General features: G+C 42.7%; 1 protein-coding gene across 1 annotated transcript in view; it reads right to left on the reverse strand.

Annotated features, from left to right (window-relative positions):
- Positions 1–20616, reverse strand: part of LOC126106709 (double-strand break repair protein MRE11) — a 147603-nt gene that overhangs the window by 62539 nt on the left and 64448 nt on the right. Inside the window, exon 8 of the mRNA XM_049913089.1 lies at positions 10636–10699. Within this exon, the coding sequence (XP_049769046.1) occupies positions 10636–10699 (64 nt within the window). The remainder of the gene's footprint in view (positions 1–10635; positions 10700–20616) is intronic.

Consider the following 20616-nt stretch of genomic DNA (forward strand, 5'->3'; position numbering starts at 1 on the left):
CGAGCATAGTGCAGGCAGTCCCTTCAGTAGATCCGTAGCATCTTCGAAGCATTCTCCCAATAAAATGCAGTCCTTGGTTCACTTTCCCCACAACATTTTTTATGTATTCTTTGCAATTCAAGTTGCTTGTAATCGTAATTCCTAGGTATTTGGTTGAATTTATGGCCCTTCGATTTGAATGATTTTTCACGTAACCGAAGTTTAATAGATTCCTTGTACCACTGTTGTAGATGACCTCACACTTTTCATTATTTAAGGTCAATTGTCAATTTTAGCACCCTACAGATATTTTTTCTAAATCTGTTTTGCAATTTGTTTCCATCATCTGATGACTTCACTAGATGATGAATGACAGCATCACCTGCAAACAACCTAAGGCAGCTGCTCTAATTGTCTCTCAAATCGTGTTTCTAGATAAGGAACAACAAAGGGCTTACAACACTATCTTGGGGAATACCAGAAACCACTTCCATTTTACTTAATGACTTTCCAACAATTACTAGAAACTTTGACCTCTTGTCACAAAACCACGAATCCAGTCACATAACAGCAAGCAATTTCACTACAGGCCACTTGTAAGGTACAGTGTCAAAAACCTTCTAGAAATACACAACAAATTTGAAATCTCTTGTCAATAGCACTCAACACTTCATGTGAGTAAAGAGCTAGTTGTGTTTCACAAGAACGATGTTTTCTAAATCTGTGTTGACTTTGTGTCAATAGACCATTTTCTTCCAGGCAGTTCATAATGTTTGAACACAATATATGTTCCAAAATCCTGCTGCATATTCATGTTAATGATATGGGCCTGCAATTTAGTGGATTACTCCTACTATCTTTCTTGAATATTGGTGTGACATGTGCAGCTTTCCAGTCTTTGGGTACGGATATTTGCTGAGCGAATGGCCAGGTGTACCAGTATGAAATGCGCGTTAAGATACAAATGTGTCGATAGGAAACATTTGTTGTGAATGAGCCCTTTTTTTTTTTTTTTTTTTTTTTTTTTTTTTGTATGACATCCGTCAAAGATATTTAGTATACATAAAGTCATGGAACAAACAACATCATATGTTTTCATCATGTTAACAATGTCGACTTTTGTACCAGAAAGTGACGATTTGCGGAAAGCATTAATTTTTTGTTTTCATTTGAAAAAAAGTGCTGCAGAGTCGCATCGAATGCTTGTCGAGGCATATGGTGATCATGCTCTATCAGAAGCAACATGCAAAAGATGGTTTCAACGGTTCAGAAATAATGATTTTGATGTAAAAAATGAAGAACGTGAAAGACCACCAAAAAAGTTCGAAGAGGCCGAATTGCAAGCCAACATTGGATGAAGATGATACTTTGAATCAGAAGCAAATGGCAGCAATGCCAAATATTGCACAACAAACAATTTCTGACCGTTTGAAAGCAATGGGAAAGATCCAAAAGTGTGGAAAATGGGTGCCACATGAATTGAATGAAGGACAGATGGAAAACCGAAAAACCATTTGTCAAATTTTGCTTCAAAGACACGACAGAAAATCAATTTGCATCAAATGGGCGATGAAAAATGGATTTATTTTAAGAATCCTAAATGGAAAAAATCATGGGTTAACCCAGGACAACTGCCAACACCAACTGCAAAACCAGATCGATTCGGCAAGAAGACAATGCTCTGTGTTTGGTGGGATCAGAAAGGTGTGGTGTATCATGAGCTGATACAACCCTGTGAAATTGTGAATACTAATCGCTACAGACAACAAATGATCAATTTGAACTATGCATTGATCGAAAAAAGACCAGAATGGGCCAGAAGACATGGCAAGTAATTCTTTTACATGACAATGCACCTGCACACAAAGCAAAACTGGTTCAGGATACAATCAAAACACTTGGCTGGGAGCTGCTACCCCACCGACCGTATTCACCAGACTTGGCCCCTTCCGACTACCGTTTGTTTTCATCAATGGGACATGCATTGGCTGAGGAACACTTCGATTCCTACGAAGAAGTCGAAAATTGGGTGTCTGATTGGTTTGCTTCAAAAGACGAAAATTACTATTGGCGTGGTGTCCACAAATTGCCAGAAAGGTGGTCAAAATGTATAGAAAGCAATGGTCAGTACTTTGAATAAAATGTATTCAATTCAAAATTAGTGTTTCATTTTCATAAAAAAACACTCATTTCATACCGGTACACCTGGTTGGTGTGTGTGTGTGTGTGTGTGTGTGTGTGTGTGTGTGTGTGTGTGTGTGTGTGTCGGTACACCTGGTATACCTGACTTAAATACGGAGCTATTGCATCAGCATACTCTTGAAGGAACCTAATTGGTATACAATCTGGACCAGCAGACTTGGTTTGTTAAACGATTTAAATTGTTTCAGTACTTCGAGAATATTTACGTCTACGTTACTCATGTTGACAGCTATTCTCGATCGAATTGTGGAATATTTGCTTTGTCTTCTTTGGTGAAGGAATTTCAGAAGGCTGTGTTTAGTAACTTTGTCATGGCAGCACTGTCATCGACAGTATTGCCATTGGAATAGCACAGAGAAGGCATTGACTGTGTCTTGCTGCTAGCGTACTTCACATACAAATAGAATCTCTTTGCATTTTCTGCCATGTTTCGAGACAAAGTTTTGTTGTGGAAAGTATTATAAGCATCTCGCATTGAAGTCAACACTAAATTTTGAGCTTATGAAATGCCTGCCTCCCATTGCTTCACTGAGTGCAGCAAACAGATGAAAGATACTAAGAGTGAGGTGTAGTGAATAAGAAGGATGTACCAGACATTCAAATATAATTTCCTGAGTAGTCTCAGCTGTCTTATGGGCTGTATGTGGTCGGGTGTTGTCAGGCTGTAGCAATGCTCCTGAAGTCAGAGTCCTCACTGCAGTGTGAAGTTGTTACCATCACTCCCCTCTCCATGTAATGCTTCAAAATTCCTTCACCTCTTGCATCCCAGAAGAGAATGAGGATGGCTTTTCCAGCAGACGTTTAAGGGATTTTTTGAGCTGTGGTGCCATTCCTTACTTGACCTTTTCATTACTGGGTGGTAAGAGTGAATCCAAGTCTCCAAGTCTCAGAACCTGTAACAATTTTACCCAGAAACGCATCACTTCTGATGTGGAACAATGCAAAAGTTCTCACAGGCATTGATGTGACAGTCTTTTAATCTGGCAGTCAACTGACGTGGCACCCATCTTGCAGACACCTCACTGAAGTGCAATACAATGTGAACAATATTCTGTGCTGAATCAATCACTCTGTTCTCATTTATGAGCTCCTCCACTGACAATGTTCTCGTTTGCCACCATGTGGTGAGCCTGCCCTGGTCTTGGGGCATCCACAGAAGTTACATTGGTTTTAAACTTCCTACATCACTCGTACACTTGCTGCAATGATAAACACAAATCACCATACTTCAGTGTCATTCCATGACGAATTTCGATTGGTCTGACACTTTCACTACACAAGAAACATGTCAGAGATTGCTGCTCAATCGTGGTGCATGTTTACAGTGGGGTGACCATCTTGTTGTGGATGCTTCTGCCTTCTCCTGTGTTGTAGCATCACTGCCACCTGTTGGTCACTTTCTGAACCTCAAGGAACACTACTGCCACCTACCCACTCTGTCACACCAATTTTCGAAAGTTTATGGGACTTTTAACATTTTCATCTTAATCACCCTCATATCATCTTAATCACCCTCATATAGCAGTGATTTCCCAGTGGTCAAAACATACTCCTAGCGCTGCATTCTGTGGTGCGACAAGAGCGAAAGTGAGTCAAATGAACAAAGTCCTGACTTGTATTTGACTGAGCCTAACACAAAAGACACATTCCATGGTTGCAGATTCTCTAATTTTCCAGCAATCAAAACAGACTCTTATAGGTGAGTTTCATAGTGCGACAAGGTATTGGAACTTTCACACTGTTGTACTCTGTGCTTAAGTAATTACAGGCGAGGAAAATATGCAGTAGTAATTTAATAAATGTTAAAGTGATTCTTTATGTATCCAAATGTCTTTTCTGTTCTATGTCAACAGCAACACAACGTGCTGATGGAAGAATCTGCATTTTTAGTCGCCGCAGACACTGAGCTGAGTAATACCACAGCTTATGCAGCACCAAACGATTGCAAGTAGACCCTGCTGTTTACTGTTGCCAGTCTATGGATCCATTGTAACTGAGAGTAATTCAGTGTGGTAATAAAATAAACAAAAATGTTTACGTACCTGCAATTCTCACTTATGTTCGAGCTTTTGTTGACTTTTTACGCACTGTTCTTATGAGCTACAGCATGTGTATCTGTGTTCATGTGGACAGTAAATCGTATTGCTCAGAGAGGATTTGTTTTCTACCCAATGTTGATATTCCCAACAATCAACGAATATAATTTTAAACATCACATGACAATGCTTTTGATGTATCAATTTCTAACATGAATTATTAGATGAAGACAAATTAGAGTTAAAAATCTATTAAGCACTTAAAGAAGTACAATAAGTATCTCCAAAAAACAAGCATAGAATAGACATTGTCATTTGGATAAGACCAAATTAAAAAGAAACCGCTTTCTTCTTATGCAAATAAATGACCATACACACAAGTCATTATAATGAATGCAGCTTACAAAGTGGTGGAAACTATAGTTCCGGATGTGGTAATAAATGATAAAACCAAATTTTCAGAAGCTAGATGTAATGCTGCAGTTCGCAGTGAGCTGCACTGAATCATAGTGTTGGCATCGTGCAAAACTTGTACGACTCCAGAGAGATAATGCTGAGAAATAACAAAAGTTTCAAATATTTTGTGTGACTACTTTTGAAATAGGAAAATGGAGGTCTTAGAATCTTAACACACCTCATCCAAAATATTTAAAGTGCACCAGCAGCAAGACACACTCAATACCTTTAATGTGCAATAACAATGGACTCGTCACTGATGATAGTGCCACTAAAGCAGAGTTACCAAACACAGTTTTACAGAACTCCATCACCAAAAAAGACAAGAAGTAAATATTCCCAAATTTGAATTAAGAACAACTGCCAATGTGAGAAATTTAGAAGTAGTTACGCTCGGTGTAGTGAAGCAGCTTAAATCACTTAAAAACAGGAAGACCTCCAGTGCAGATTGTATACTAGTCAGTTTCCTTTTAGAGTATCCTGATACAATAGCTCCATAATTAGCAATCATATACAATCGCTCACTCGTGGAATGATGCGTACCTAAAGCCTGGAAAGATGCACAGGTCACACCAATACCCAAGAACTGACACTGGAGTAATCAGCTGGATTACAGACTCATATCACTAACATCGATCTGCAGTAGGATTTTGTAACATATACAGTGTTTGAACATCATGAATTATCTCAAAGGAAACAATATATTGACAAACAGATATGAGCATTAATGATGGGGGATGTCAAACTGATTCCGTATTTTTAGATTTGCCAGTAGACTTTTGACACTGTTCCTCACAAGTGACTTCTAATCAAATTGCTTGCTTATGGAATATCACCTCAGTTGTGTGATTGGATTTGTGGTTTCCTGTCGGAAAGGTCACAGTAACTGATGGAAAGTCACCAAGTAAAACTGAAGTAACATGTGGTGTTCCCCAACAGGGTGCATATGCGGACAAGGGGGAGGGGGGGATCTCCCAGTTAAAATTACACTTTCTCCCAGATGAAAATACACTTTTTCCGTGTTAAGTGACAGTATACTTTTCCTCGGTACTGTAAAACTTATCAATCCTCTGAATAGTTATGGTTTTATACACCAGCATAGAACTTCCTGGACCTTTAGAGGGGGAGAGGAGGGGGTGACCTTTTTGAAAGATCTTTAATGTGCAGCAACATGGAGGAGGAGGATATTGGTGTTTAACGTCCCGTCGACAACGAGGTCATTAGAGACGGAGCGCAAGCTCGGGTGAGGGAAGGGTGGGGAAGGAAATCGGCCGTGCCCTTTCAAAGGAACCATCCCGGCATTAACATAAATCAGGATGGCCAGAGGCGGGATTGAACTGTCGTCCTTCCGAATGCGAGTCCAGTGTGCAGCAACATGAACGTTGCATATTTTCGTATTACGAAAGTGTAAATTTAAATTCCACCAAATGCGACATGTTACTTTTGGAAGCATTGAAATCATGATTGCAATGCACTTTTGTAGCCAGTCATAGCTCATCACATGATCTCGCCTGCCGATGACAGCGGATATTCTAGCGTAAGACACGTTATGTAGTCAGCCAACAGCAATATCACTGTTAAGTAGCATGTACACACAAATGGGAAAAGTTAATGGTTTAAATTAATATACACAGCGGTACTACAATAAAAGCAAAGCTTTCACATATAATATTGGTCTCTAAGATTAATAAGCTGCAAGAGAAGAGAAGCTAAGCTTTCACATATAATGTTGATGTTTTTTGCACATGTTACACTTTAAGATACATCACACAAATGTGTCAGTAAAACTTTTAATAAAGATGTAAATGTCTGATCTTCTGAGCTCGAAATTTTTCTAAATGTATGTCCTCAAAGACTTTATTTTTAATAGAGTCAACCACTCTGTGATTTAAGAAATTCATCGTACATTCTCACACATAGTTCATCTTGCATAAAAGGAAATTTACTTTGAAAGTAACACTTTTTAAACAACCATTCGAAATATTGTCCCGTGACCTGTTAGAAATAGGTTCATTTCAGTAGTTGCCAGAGAGTGCCAGAAACAGGCCTCACTGCGCTTGCGCAGCTACAATGATGCAGGAAGCCCGTATGTTCGTAGGTGTAAAACATTAAAAGATATTACATTATGTCATAAAAGAAACAAAACATCAGAGGATACTCCAAGAGTATCGGAATTTCATGAACCATACTAAGATGCATAATTCAGCTTGAAGTGCATATTCGTGTGTCCGGATCTGGATGAAAATTTTCTTGAGTACCGGTACTGTATTATCGCACATTTGGTTCTTTATTATGGCATAATGCCATACGTGCTAGAAGATGAAAACATGCACTTTTGAAATGCACCAAACAGTTGAAACTAGCCAATAGTGTGAAATTAAACACTTCGTTTCAAATAAATTAACTGCCTCAGCAGAAAAGATTAATAAAAGCCAAATTTCTTTAGCAAACTGACAAAAATAACTGCATTGTTCTGCAAGGCAATTAATGCTTGACTGTCAGAAAGGAGTAGATAAAATAAAATCTGAAACTAGTAACATATTTTAGCCTTCTGTACTCATGCCAATGTATTTTAATTCACTTTATAGCTCCCAGCCACAGAAATCCATTTTGTTTTCATTTGACATGAGAGCAATAAACGAAGACATGACGTATACTATGCACACTTTCAAAAATCAACTTGTGGTTCATTCAGAAATAAACTTATAATATATTCAAAAATGTTAAAAAACAAACAGGGATGCGTTTCAAAATCATACGAATAATCGACAGACCAACGCATGCTGGATACTAGGTGCTTTGTGAAAGAAGGTTTTTTTTCCTCAAGAATATGAATTTGGCAGCCCCGCTCCCCTTCCCTGAAATTTCCGCCTGGGTTAGATACCCCGGTTTGCCCCCAGTGAATGTGGCAGCTTGCACGCACCAGTATAACTTTTCTGGGTAGCATCATGCTGCTTGCTGCTGCTGCTGCTGCGGCTTGCTGCTGCTGCTGCTTCATATACAGCTAAAAGCCAAACTTCTGTAGCCAGAAGCGGGAGAAGGTACTACACATGCACGACTCAACTGTGCATGCGCACAAACCCGCCTGCAACTGCTCGAACGAATCTGAAGTAAACAGTTGTGACATCACACTCATCAGAGGCAATTTGTTGTTATCAAGCATTGCACAGTCTTCCTAAGGCCTTTGACACATTTCGCTGTAGGCAGACACTTGTATGAGCACTGTGTTTTGTTGTTGTATATGGCGCATTTCCTTTGCAACTTCAGTTTTATTTTCATTTTTATTTCTCGTTCATGTTTTATTCCTGCAGTATTATTCTGCAGTAGTGGGATACATAATATCCTTTGTTAAGAGTATTGTTTCTTACCAGTCAAAATTACAAAAATTTAACTGAAAACTAAAACAAAACAAAACAAAAATTCCAGGGATTCTAAAAAATTCCCGGGTTTATCCCAGTTTTCTCCTGGATGAAAAAATTCCTGGGTTTTTCTCGCTGTCCCGGTTGTCGTGGGCCGTATACACCCTGCCCAAGCAAGTGTTATAAGCTCTCAGCTGTCCTAATGACATATGACAATCTCAGCAGTCCTCTTGATATTGCTTGTAGATGATGCTTTTACTATCAGATGATCAAGACCAATTGCAAAATGATTTAGACAAGATTTCTATATGGTGCAAAGGTGGCAATCAGCTCTAAATAACAAAAAGTGTGAAGCCATCCACACTAGTACTAAAAGAAATCTGCTAAAATTTTGCTATACAATAAACCACACAAATCTAAATACTGTAAATTCTACAAAATACACTCCTGGAAATGGAAAAAAGAACACATTGACACCGGTGTGTCAGACCCACCATACTTGCTCCGGACACTGCGAGAGGGCTGTACAAGAAATGATCACACGCACGGCACAGCGGACACACCAGGAACCGCGGTGTTGGCCGTCGAATGGCGCTAGCTGCGCAGCATTTGTGCACTGCCGCCGTCAGTGTCAGCCAGTTTGCCGTGGCATACGGAGCTCCATCGCAGTCTTTAACACTGGTAGCATGCCGCGACAGCGTGGACGTGAACCGTATGTGCAGTTGACGGACTTTGAGCGAGGGCGTATAGTGGGCATGCGGGAGGCCGGGTGGACGTACCGCCGAATTGCTCAACACGTGGGGCGTGAGGTCTCCACAGTACATCGATGTTGTCACCAGTGGTCGGCGGAAGGTGCACGTGCCCGTCGACCTGGGACCGGACCGCAGCGACGCACGGATGTACGCCAAGACCGTAGGATCCTACGCAGTGCCGTAGGGGACCGCACCGCCACTTCCCAGCAAATTAGGGACACTGTTGCTCCTGGGGTATCGGCGAGGACCATTCGCAACCGTCTCCATGAAGCTGGGCTACGGTCCCGCACACCGTTAGGCCGTCTTCCGCTCACGCCCCAACATCGTGCAGCCCGCCTCCAGTGGTGTCGCGACAGGCGTGAATGGAGGGACGAATGGAGACGTGTCGTCTTCAGCGATGAGAGTCGCTTCTGCCTTGGTGGCAATGATGGTCGTATGCGTGTTTGGCGCCGTGCAGGTGAGCGCCACAATCAGGACTGCATACGACCGAGGCACGCAGGGCCAACACCCGGCATCATGGTGTGGGGAGCGATCTCCTACACTGGCCGTACACCACTGGTGATCGTCGAGGGGACACTGAATAGTGCACGGTACATCCACTCTGTCATCGAACCCATCGTTCTACCATTCCTAGACCGGCAAGGGAACTTGCTGTTCCAACAGGACAATGCACGTCCGCATGTATCCCGTGCCACCCAACGTGCTCTAGAAGGTGTAAGTCAACTACCCTGGCCAGCAAGATCTCCGGATCTGTCCCCCATTGAGCATGTTTGGGACTGGATGAAGCGTCGTCTCACGCGGTCTGCACGTCCAGCACGAACGCTGGTCCAACTGAGGCGCCAGGTGGAAATGGCATGGCAAGCCGTTCCACAGGACTACATCCAGCATCTCTACGATCGTCTCCATGGGAGAATAGCAGCCTGCATTGCTGCGAAAGGTGGATATACACTGTACTAGTGCCGACATTGTGCATGCTCTGTTGCCTGTGTCTATGTGCCTGTGGTTCTGTCAGTGTGATCATGTGATGTATCTGACCCCAGGAATGTGTCAATAAAGTTTCCCCTTCCTGGGACAATGAATTCACGGTGTTCTTATTTCAATTTCCAGGAGTGTATTTAGGGATTACAGTTACAAATAACTTAAATTGGAACAATCACATAGATAATACTGTGGAGAAACCAAACCAAAGGCCGTGACTTATCGGTAGAACACTTAGAACGTGTAACAGGTCTACTAAAGATATTGCTAACACCACGCTTGTCCGCCCTCTTCCGGAGTATTGCTGTGCAGTGTCGGATCCGCATCAGATGGGGCTGATGGAAGTCATCAAAAAAGTTCAAGGGCAGTTCTTTTTCACTGTTGTGGAACAGGGAGTAGAGTGCCGTGGACACACTACGTGAATTGGTGTGGCAGTCATTAAAACAAAGGTGTTTTCTGTTGTGGCAGGATCTTCTCATGAAATTTCAATCACCTATTCTCTCTTCCAATTGCAAAAATATTTTGTTAGTGACCACCTACATATGAAGCAATGATAATAGTAACAAAATAAGAGAAACCGGAGCTCCCGTAGAAAGATTTAAGTGCTCGTTTTTCCCATGTGCCATTCGAGAGTGGAACAGAAGAGAAATAGCATGAAGGTGGTTCAATGAACCCTCTGCCAAGCACTTAATCATGAAGTGCAGAGTAATGATGTAGATGTAGTTATAGATCTTCCACTTTTAACTCACCCTACAGCCAAAACTACAGTTGTGGTAATTGATGTTAAATGACAATGATCTTTGTCATTCAGGGTGTTCTACATGACGAAACACCGGTCAGAAAAAGATAAACATTTTGTAGTTTTAGACTCACCGCTCAGTTGCCTGGCAGCACTGTCCAGCATGTTCTGTATGTAGTTCCCCACGTAGTTCTGGACCTTTAAGAAAAGAATTGACATGACAATTGTAATGACTGATATACTTCTATATAATTATCATTTGGAGCCACATGCAACAACATTGGCCTACAATTAACTGCACGCCGACCTAATACTATAATGTCACTATGAATCGTATAAGGCACACTTTTTGTCTTGCAGATCTCAACAATCTTGTTCACTATTTAAATTTGTCTGAGTAACAGGCTGGGATTTTAGGTTCACAGTTAAAAAGTTCTCCACAATATAAAAGCAAGTGTTTATCATAACTAGCATGCTGTATTTTTTTCTGAATACAGGGTGTACATTAAGTCTGGGATTACTTCCAGTTATTCACTGCACAAGAACCAAACATTGTACAGATATCATACTTATGTCATATTGAAGAGGAACCCTGAAAGTTTTTTTTCGCGTATACCGCCTCAACATAGTTTGGTGATTTGCTGATAGTCAGCGCTAGTCACAAGGGTGGAGAGTTCAGGTGCAGAGTGAGCTTCCTGTGTGTTGTAGTTCAACAAAAACAAGTGTGCTATACCTGTTCCACGGATGTTAAGAACCAAGTACGGAAAGAAGCCACCAACAAGGAATGCCATTTACCACTGGCACAACAAATTCGTTATGACGAATTGCTTGTGCCCAAGAAAGAGAAGCAGACGTCCCAGTGTGAGTGAAGTGAATGTTGAGTGTGTATGAGAGACATTTACAAGGTGTTCCAAGAAATCTGTGTCTCGTGCATCCCATGAACTAGAAATGGCTCCGATGACTGTGTGGAAAGTCCTGCGATAGAAGCTGTCTATGAAACCATTATAATTGAAGCTAGTGCAGAATCTCGATGGCGACAACAAAGACAACTATTTGGAGTTTCGTTCACAGTTGCAACAATTGAATGAGGATGGCGATGGCATTGCTGATTGCTTAACTTTTAGCAAGGAAGCCACTTTTCACACTAATGAGAAAGTGAACAGGCATAATTGTCAAATCTGGGGTACAAAGAATACACACAAATTCATTGAATTTGAGGGTGAATCCCCAAAGGTAAATGTCTCTTGTGCCTTGTCGTGGCGAAAACTGTACAAGCCATTCTTTTTTGCCAAGAGCACTGTCACTGGATATTACTACTTGGACATGTTGCAGCAATGACTGATGCCTCAAATGCAATTGGCCTCTCCGTTCATCTTTCAGCAGGATGGGGCTCCACCCCATTTTCATCGTGAAGTTCATGGGTACCTGAACACAGAGCTGCCACATCGATGAATCGGCCGTGCAGCTGTTTCACGAAATGGCCTCCCCATTCACCAGATCTCACTCCGTGTGATTTTTTTCTGTGGGGACACACTAAAGATCTGGTGTAAGTACTGCCTCCACCATGTGATGTAGCACAGCTCTGGGAGAAAATACAAGATGAGACTGCCACAGTCGATGATGCCATGCTGGGACGGGTATGGCAAGAATTCGATTACCGTATTGACGTCTGCCGGGTCACTCACGGTTCGCATATCAATTGTTTGAAAAAACTTTTCAACATTTCTCTTCAAAATGCAATATGTATGACATCTGTACAATGTTTAGTTCTTGTGCAATAAATAATTGAAAGTGTTCCCAGACTTTATGTACACCCCGTATTTCTCCAAGGAAGATGACAATGTTTTCTGTAATAATCTCAAGTCCGTTATAGAGATTCTTGACTGTGATTTCTGTCAGTGTAAATGAGTGGCACTTATTCAGATATTTCAGCAAAGTTAGTCTTTCTCCACAATGGGAACAAAGTTCCTTCTGTTCCAACTGCTCATGAGGTTAATCTGAAAGAGACACTTGAGAAACTTAAACTGCTACTCACACTGAACAAATATGAGAAATACAAATGCACTATATGTGGAGAGCTCAGGATAATTGCAATTCTTCTCAATGTGCAGCTCAGGTATACAAAATGCTGATGCTTTCATATGTAAGTGGGATAGCAGAAACATAAAAACCTGTGTTATTGCAAAAAATGACTTGCTCTGAATTAACTACGCTATCTGGCCATATGAATGTGATGAACACCCCTTTTGTTAATTCCCAAAACTGACCTCTATATTCTCTACACACTGCATTGGGTCTCTCCAAAAACCTGGCAAAAGTTTTGGACAAAACTTCTAATGGATTCATGTACTTATGTGCGGTTTCCAAGGATCAGTGCAGAAAAATTAAGGAAGGATATTTGTGGCACTGCAGATGAGGGACTTAATGTCTAATGAACATTTCCTTGATTTGTTGAGTGGTGTTTAAAGAATGGCATTGGCTCCAAAATGCACAACGTAAGCAGAGGTAATGTGCTTCATGTGTGCTTATCTCTAAAGGGACACATTTTACATCCCACATTTACTTGGCTTTTTTTCCCCCTTGTTTTGATCCAGACTACTACCTCCAAAAATATGAAAAGCAATGAGATTGCAGTAGAAGGGATGTGTTTCACAGTAATGTAAGGAATCTGTTCTCAAAGTCTGAAAAGAGAATTCGGTTACACCCTGCATATAATACAAAGGCTTCTACACGCAGTTACAAAGACCATTATTACTAGCTGAAAAAAATTATATAAATAAATATCTTTAATGATCTCAGTAGCTTCTTCTCTGCAAACACAATTTGCCCCACACTTAGACACAACACCGCAAGAATTGGATATTGCTATCAAACAAGATGATATTTATTATGATACTACATGCTGTGTGATGAAAGGTACATTTGGTAACACTATCATATATCATTCTCCCTCCCCAACAGTAAACCTCAATATTAGCTCTAATTTCTAGCTGTCTGTGTGGGTGGGTGGGTGGGTGGGTGTAAGTAACACATGGAAGGTACACACACAGAATTTCAATAGGAACACTCTGCGATGCACAATCCCACTTTTTTAATGCCACCACTGGAGTTTGTTGAGCATCTCCATAACACTCATTCTCATGCAAATATTCACACATGCCCAACTCACATACATGTGGCCACCATCACCTCTGGGCGAATATTGGTAGTGAGGATACAGAAGAACAGAGATCCTCTTGGTGGGGGCACAGTATCCTGCCAGTTAACATCTTCAGCCTACTGCCTGTAACCTACCCTCCTATACCCAATACACTAATCATTTCCTCTATCAGCTCTCCTCAGTTGCCGTAATTTTATTATTTGGCATCCTGTTCATCGATGCCGCCTTCCTCTACGACGACATCTCCAATGACCACGATGTTGTTGCCATTCAACACTACTTTTCACAATGCCCGACCTCCTTTCTGGTCACCCAGACCGATCACTTTGTCACTCAATATTCTGAAAAGGATAGTTGCCACTCACCATATAGTTCAAATGCTGAGTCGCAGATAGACACAACAGAAAGACTGTCAGAAAGTGAGCTTCCGGCCAACAATGCGTTCCTTACAGGTAGACAACACACACATACACACCACAAAATTCATACACACAGGACCACAGTCTCTGTCTGTTGAGGCCACACTAAGAGCAGCAGTGCCTGATCAAGAGGTTGGCAGAGGACAGGGGGTGCGGGTTAGTGGAAAAGGAGAGAAGTAAAAAGACTGAAGGTGCGCTGGTGGAATAGAGGGCTGTATAGTGTTGGAACAAGAACAGGGAAGGGCTAGATGGGTAAAGACAATGACTAACGAAGGTTGCGGCCTGGAGGGTTATGGGAACACATGATATATTTATTGCAAGGAGAGTTCCCGTCTGCGCAATTCAGAAAAGCTGATGTTGGTGGGAAGATGACACAGGCTGCAAGGTAGTCGCTGAAATAGAGAACATCATGTTGGGCGGCGTGTTCAGCAATGGGGTAGTCCAGTTGTTTCTTGCCCACTGTGTGTCAGTGGCCTTTTGTGTGGACAGACAGCCTGTTAGTTGTCAAGAATCACTTAGGATGCAGCACAGTGGTTGCAGCTTAGCTTGTAGATCACGACTGGTTTCGTAGGAAGCCCTGCCTTCAATAGGATGGTTAATGGTTGTGACCGGACTGGAGTAGGTGGTGGTGGGAGGATGTATGGAACAGGTCTTGCACCTAGGTCTATTGCAGGGGTACGAGCCATGAGGCAGGGGTGTTGGTAGGGATGGATGACAATACTGTGTAGATTCGATGGGTGCTGGAATACTACTGTGGGAGGAGTGGGAAGGACAGAGGGTAGGACATTCCTAATTTCAATGCACGAGAGGTAGTCAAAACCCTGGAGAAGAATGTGATTCAGTTGCTCCAGTCTTGGGTGGTACTGCATCAGAAGGGGAATGCTCCTCTGTGGCCAGACAGGGGAACTTTGGGAGGTGGTGGGCGACTGGAGAGATAGGACACGGGAGATCTGCTTTTGTACAAAATGGGAGGGTAATTACTGTCTCTGAAGGCCTCAGTGAGACCCTCAGTATATTTCGAGAGGGGCCGCTCGTCACTACAGATGCGATGGCTCTGGGCGGCTAGGCCGTATGGAGGGGATTTCTTTGTATGGAATGGGTGGCAGCCGTCAAAGTGGAGGTATTGCTAGTGATTGGTAGGTTTAATATGGACAGAGGTACTGACGTCGCCATCTGTGAGGTAGAGGTCTACATTGAGGAAGGTGGTTTGCTGGGTTGAGTAGGAACGGGTGAAGCGAATGGCGGAGGTGTTGAGGCTCTGTAGGAATGCGGACAGGATGTTCTCACCCTTGATCCAGATCATGAAGATGTCATCAACGAATCTGAATCAGGTGAGGGGTTTGGGATTCTGGGTGTTTAGGGAGGATTGCTCTAGATGGCCCACGAATAGGCTGGCGTATGTTGGTGCCATGTGGGTGCCCACAGCCATACCCTGGATTTGTTTGTAGGCAATACCTTCAAAGGAGAAGCACCTGTGGGTGAGGACATAGTTGCTCATGGCGACTAGGAAAGAGGTTTCTGGTTTGGAATCCGTTGGATGTTGAGAAAGGCAGTGTTCAATAATGGTAAGCTCATGGGAATTAGGGATGTTAGAGTAAAGTTATGTGGCATCAATAGTGACAAGTCGGGTACCATACGGTAGAGGAACGGGAACTGTGGAGAATCAGTGGAAGAAATGGTTGGTATCTTTATATGGAAGGGTAGGTTGTGGGTAATAGACTGAGGATGTTGGTCTATGAGAGCAGAAATTCTCTCAGTGACAGCACAGTAACCAGCCACAATGGGGTATCCTGGGTGGATGGGTTTATGGACTCTAGGAAGCAGATAGAAAGTGGGAGTGCAGGGAGTGGTAGGGGTGAGGAGAGAGTCGGACTCTAGGGAGAAGTTCTTAGGATTTGATGAGAGACTGGAAAGCCTGCTTGATTGCTGGAATGGGTAAGGTGGATGAATCTGACAGCTGGTGGTGTCCTTCTGCCAAGTAATCCTAGCAGTTCACAACAACAGGGGTGGAGCCTTTGTCACAGGAAAGGTTATAAGGTTTGAACCAGTTCTTAGGTTGTGGATAGCAGTTCTTTCTGTGGATGTAAAGTTAGTTTGCATATTGAGGGATTTGAATAATGATTGTGAGGCAAGGTTTGAGGTTAAGAAATTCTGTAAAGTTAGCAAGGGCTGATTTGGGGGCAGTGGGGCTGAATCACAGTTAGATGGAGGAGTGAACCGAGTCAGGCAGGATTCAACATTGGTCTTTGGTGGAGTCTGGTTGGTAGGGTTAGTGGCAAAAATTATTGCCACTGTAGGGACTGGGAGAGGAGAGAAGGTCTTTAACAAGTCCTGCAGATTGAATTTGGAAGTGGGGCAAAAGGTGAGGCCCCTGGAAAGGACTGGTACTTGAGGCCCCTGGAAAGGACTGGTACTTCTGTGGGGCTAAGTCTTTTTGGGGAAAGGTTCACAACTGTGTTTTCGGTCTATTTAGGTTCTGGATTCTGTAAGGTGGTGGTGGTGGTGGGGTTTTGAGGATGAGGTAAGTGTACTAGGTCTGAGGCAGGGTTTGTCAGCTATGAGGGGATGTTGGGGAGGTTTGGAGGTTCCTATAGGAGTGGTGGATAGTGGTACTCCAAGGCAGGAGAATGAAAGTGACCATGAGGGAGAGTTTTTTAAGAAGGTGTACATGTTGCTTTAGTTCTGGGGGGCAAGGGTTTCAATGTGTGATATTGGACCCAGGAATTTGGGATTGCACAGCAGTAGACTTTTACGGATGGTGAGGAAGTACTGCAAGGAGGTTTGGGCCTAACTGATGTATTCTGCAGGACTATGTTGGTGAGGGTTACAGTCTGGTGGGATCTGAATAGATGGAGGTCACTGTGGAAGGAAGGATGGCAGCAGTAAATGGGTAATCTGATGGTAAGGATTCCATGAGCCAAGCAACAACACAGGAACAGTATGTGGCATGGTCTGCACCACCCTGCATGACTTGTTAAAGACATTCTCTCCTTCTGCCAGGACCTACAGTAGCAGCACTTTTTCACCACCAACCCTACCAGTCAGACTCAAACAAAGACCAATACCGAAACCTGTCTCACTCAGTTCATCCTCCATCCAACTGCGATCCACCCCCACTGCTCTCAAATCAGCCCCTGCTAACTTTACAGAATTTCTTAGCCTCAAATCTTGCCTCACCATCATTCCCCAAATCCCTCAATATGCAAACTAACCTTACATCCACAGAACGAACACCAATCTACAACCTAAAAATGCTGATCCCAATCTTATAAGCCTATCTGCTAACAAAGTCTCCACCACTATTGTTTTGAATGACAAGGATTACCTGGCAGAAGGACTCTGCCAGCTGTCACATTCATTCACCTACACACCTTGCCAGTCACCCTATTCCCAAAATCCAGCAGCACCTCCAGACACTCTTCAAACCTTTAGGCCCACCTCAGAACCTCGAACCTCTACCTGGAGTCCATTTCTCTCCTCACCTACCACTTCTCACACTCCCATTTTCTACATGCTTTCTGAAGCCCATAAACCCAACCATCCAGGACACCTCATTGTTGCCAGTTACTGTGCCCCCATAAGAGAATCTCTGCTCTTGTAGACCAACACCTTCAGCCTATTACCCACATACTACCCTTCAATATAAAGAAACCGACCATTTCCTCCACAGTTCCTGTTTCTGTACCACATGATGCCCTGCTTGTCATTATTGATGCCACCTCCCTTTGGAATAACATCCCTAATGCCCATGGCCTTACTGCTAATGAACACTACCCTTCCCAATGCCCAATGGCTTTCAAACCTAGACCTTCTTCCTAGTCGCCATGACCAACTATATCCTAACTAACAATTACTTCTCGTTTGAAGGCATTACTTACAAACAAATCTGAGGTTCAGCTATGGGCACCTGTATGACACCATTCTATGCCAACCTATTCAGAGACAATCTACAGGAACCCTTCCTAAACAGTCAGCATTGCAAACCCCAACACCTGGTTCCGATTCACTGATGATATCTTCGTGATCTAGACCTAGGGTGAGGGCATCCTATCCACATTCCTCCAGAAACTCAACACCTTCTCCACCATTTGTTTCACCTGGTTCTCCTCAGCCCTACAAGATACCTCCCTCAATGACAATCTCCAGCACTCAGATGACTCGATCAGTACCCTTACCCACATCAAACCTACCAGTCACCAACACCACCTCCATTTCGATAGCTGCCACCCATTTCACACCAACAAATAGGGACAGAGCATAGTCATCCACAGTCCTCACCTCTGCACTGACAAGCAATCCCTTACCAAATATGCTGAGGATATCACTAAGGCCTTCACAGACAGACACACAGAGAGTAGTCCACCTGCCTCATTCAGAAACAGATCTTCTGCACCTTGTCTCCCAGTCACCCACCTTACCCAATGACCAGCCAAAACAGAGCATCACCCCCATATCCCACCCCCCTTTCAACTCAGTACAACGTGACTGGAATAAATTGAATAGACATATACAGAGAAACATTATGAAAATAAACAAATGATAAATCAAGCACCGGGTGATCAAAAAGTCAGTATAAGTTTGAAAACTTAATAAACCATGGAATAATGTAGATAGAAAGGTAAAAATTGACATACATGCTTGGAATGACACGGGGTTTTATCAACAAACAAAAAAAGTTCACAAAATGTCCGACAGATGGCGTTGGACAGCAAAACGTCAGTGACTGCACATGACAATCGTGTATAAAAGGAGCTGTAGTGAGAGAGAGAATCAGATGTGCCAGCAGTCACAGCATATTGGCATTCTGAAAGGCACTTTTAATGAAGCTGTATTATCAGAATGGGGAATGTGCTAGTTCAGCGTTATGATCCTATCACCACAGGAAGCGGATTCGAACGGGTAAAGGTCCGTTGACAAATGCAGCTGTGGTGAGAATGATTTCGAAGTTTGAAGCCACGGGTTGTTTAGACGATACACCCCGTAATGGCCGACCAAGCACAAGGCATAATGCTGCTGAGACAGTTCAGGAAGAAATGGAGACTGTAGTGGGTTTGTCTATCAGTCACACATCGCACTGGCATTCCACACACTACTGTTTGGTTGGCACTTAGGCGTACCCTCCGATGCTGTCCGTACAAAATCCATCGGCATCATGAACTGGCGATTTAGTGAAGCACAGGGCATTTGCGGTGTGGGCGTTTCAAAAGATGGCGGAAGATGATGATTGGTTGAGTAACGTGTTGTGGACCGACAAAGCTCAGTTCATGCTCCGAGGGTCTGTCAATGCCGATAACTGCAGAATTTGGGCTACCAAAAATCCTAGAACTGTCGAGGAAACTCCATTGCACGATGAGAAAGGCACGGTACGGGTTGGATTTACCACATCTACCGTTATCGGGCCTTTTTTCTTTGAGGAAATGCGCGATTCTGGTTTTGTAATTGCTAGCGTGACGGGTGAGAGGTACGCCAATAAGTTGCAGAATCGCATCATCCCCAGCCTGGCTGATAAACACCTGCTGGAACGTTTATGCAGGATGGCGCTCTCCCCCTTATTGCTAGACATGTGAAAGATCTCTTGCGCGCGTCGTTTGGTGATGATCGTGTGCTCAGCCACCACTTCTGTCATGCTTGGCCTCCCTGGTTCCCAGACCTCAGTCCGTGCGATTATTGGCTTTGGGGTTACCTGAAGTCGCAAGTGTATCGTGATCGACCGACATCACTAGGGATGCTGAAAGACAACATCCAACGCCAATGCCTCACCATAACTCCAGACATGCTTTACAGTGCTGTTCGCAACATTATTCCCCGACTACAGCTATTGTTGAGGAATGATGGTGGACATATTGAGCATTTCCTGTAAAGATCATCATCTTTGCTTTGTCTTACTTTGTTATGCTAATTATTGCTATTCTGATCAGATGAAGCGCCATCTGTCTGACATTTTTTGAATTTTTGTATTTTTTTGGTTCTAATAAATCCCCATGTCATACCAAGCATGTGTGTGAATTTTTACCTCTCTATCTACCTTATTCCGTGATTTATTCAGTTTTCCAATTTATACTGACTTTTTGATCACTCGGTACATTAATTTTGCTAACTGGGAAGTAAAATAGCAGATGACAACAGAGGTATAATCGATATTAAAAGAAGAGTTACAATGAATAAACAATAATACAGAAATAACAGTTAGTTATTGATAAACACACTACCTCCGTATGGAAACAAAAAATAAATTCATCAAAACATTTATTTGGAGAATTTTAACTATGGTTGTGAAGAGTGGACTCTGTAGAAACAAGGAAAAATGATGAAAAGGACATTAAAAAACACGGGATAGAGAAACACAAATAAATCAATTAGACACCTACTCTGACATAACAGTTTCCTAAAAACTTCTTGGAAGTGAAAATGATGGGGGGGAAAAGCCAAGAGGCAGGCCAAGAACATCCGTATCAGCTAATGTTGTCAGTGAAATGAACTGCTGGAACTATACCCAAATGCTAAAGATAGTGACAGACAAAAAACAAGTCACTGCT

This window comes from Schistocerca cancellata, chromosome 10, assembly GCF_023864275.1.
Source record: "Schistocerca cancellata isolate TAMUIC-IGC-003103 chromosome 10, iqSchCanc2.1, whole genome shotgun sequence".
NCBI lineage: Eukaryota > Metazoa > Arthropoda > Insecta > Orthoptera > Acrididae > Schistocerca > Schistocerca cancellata.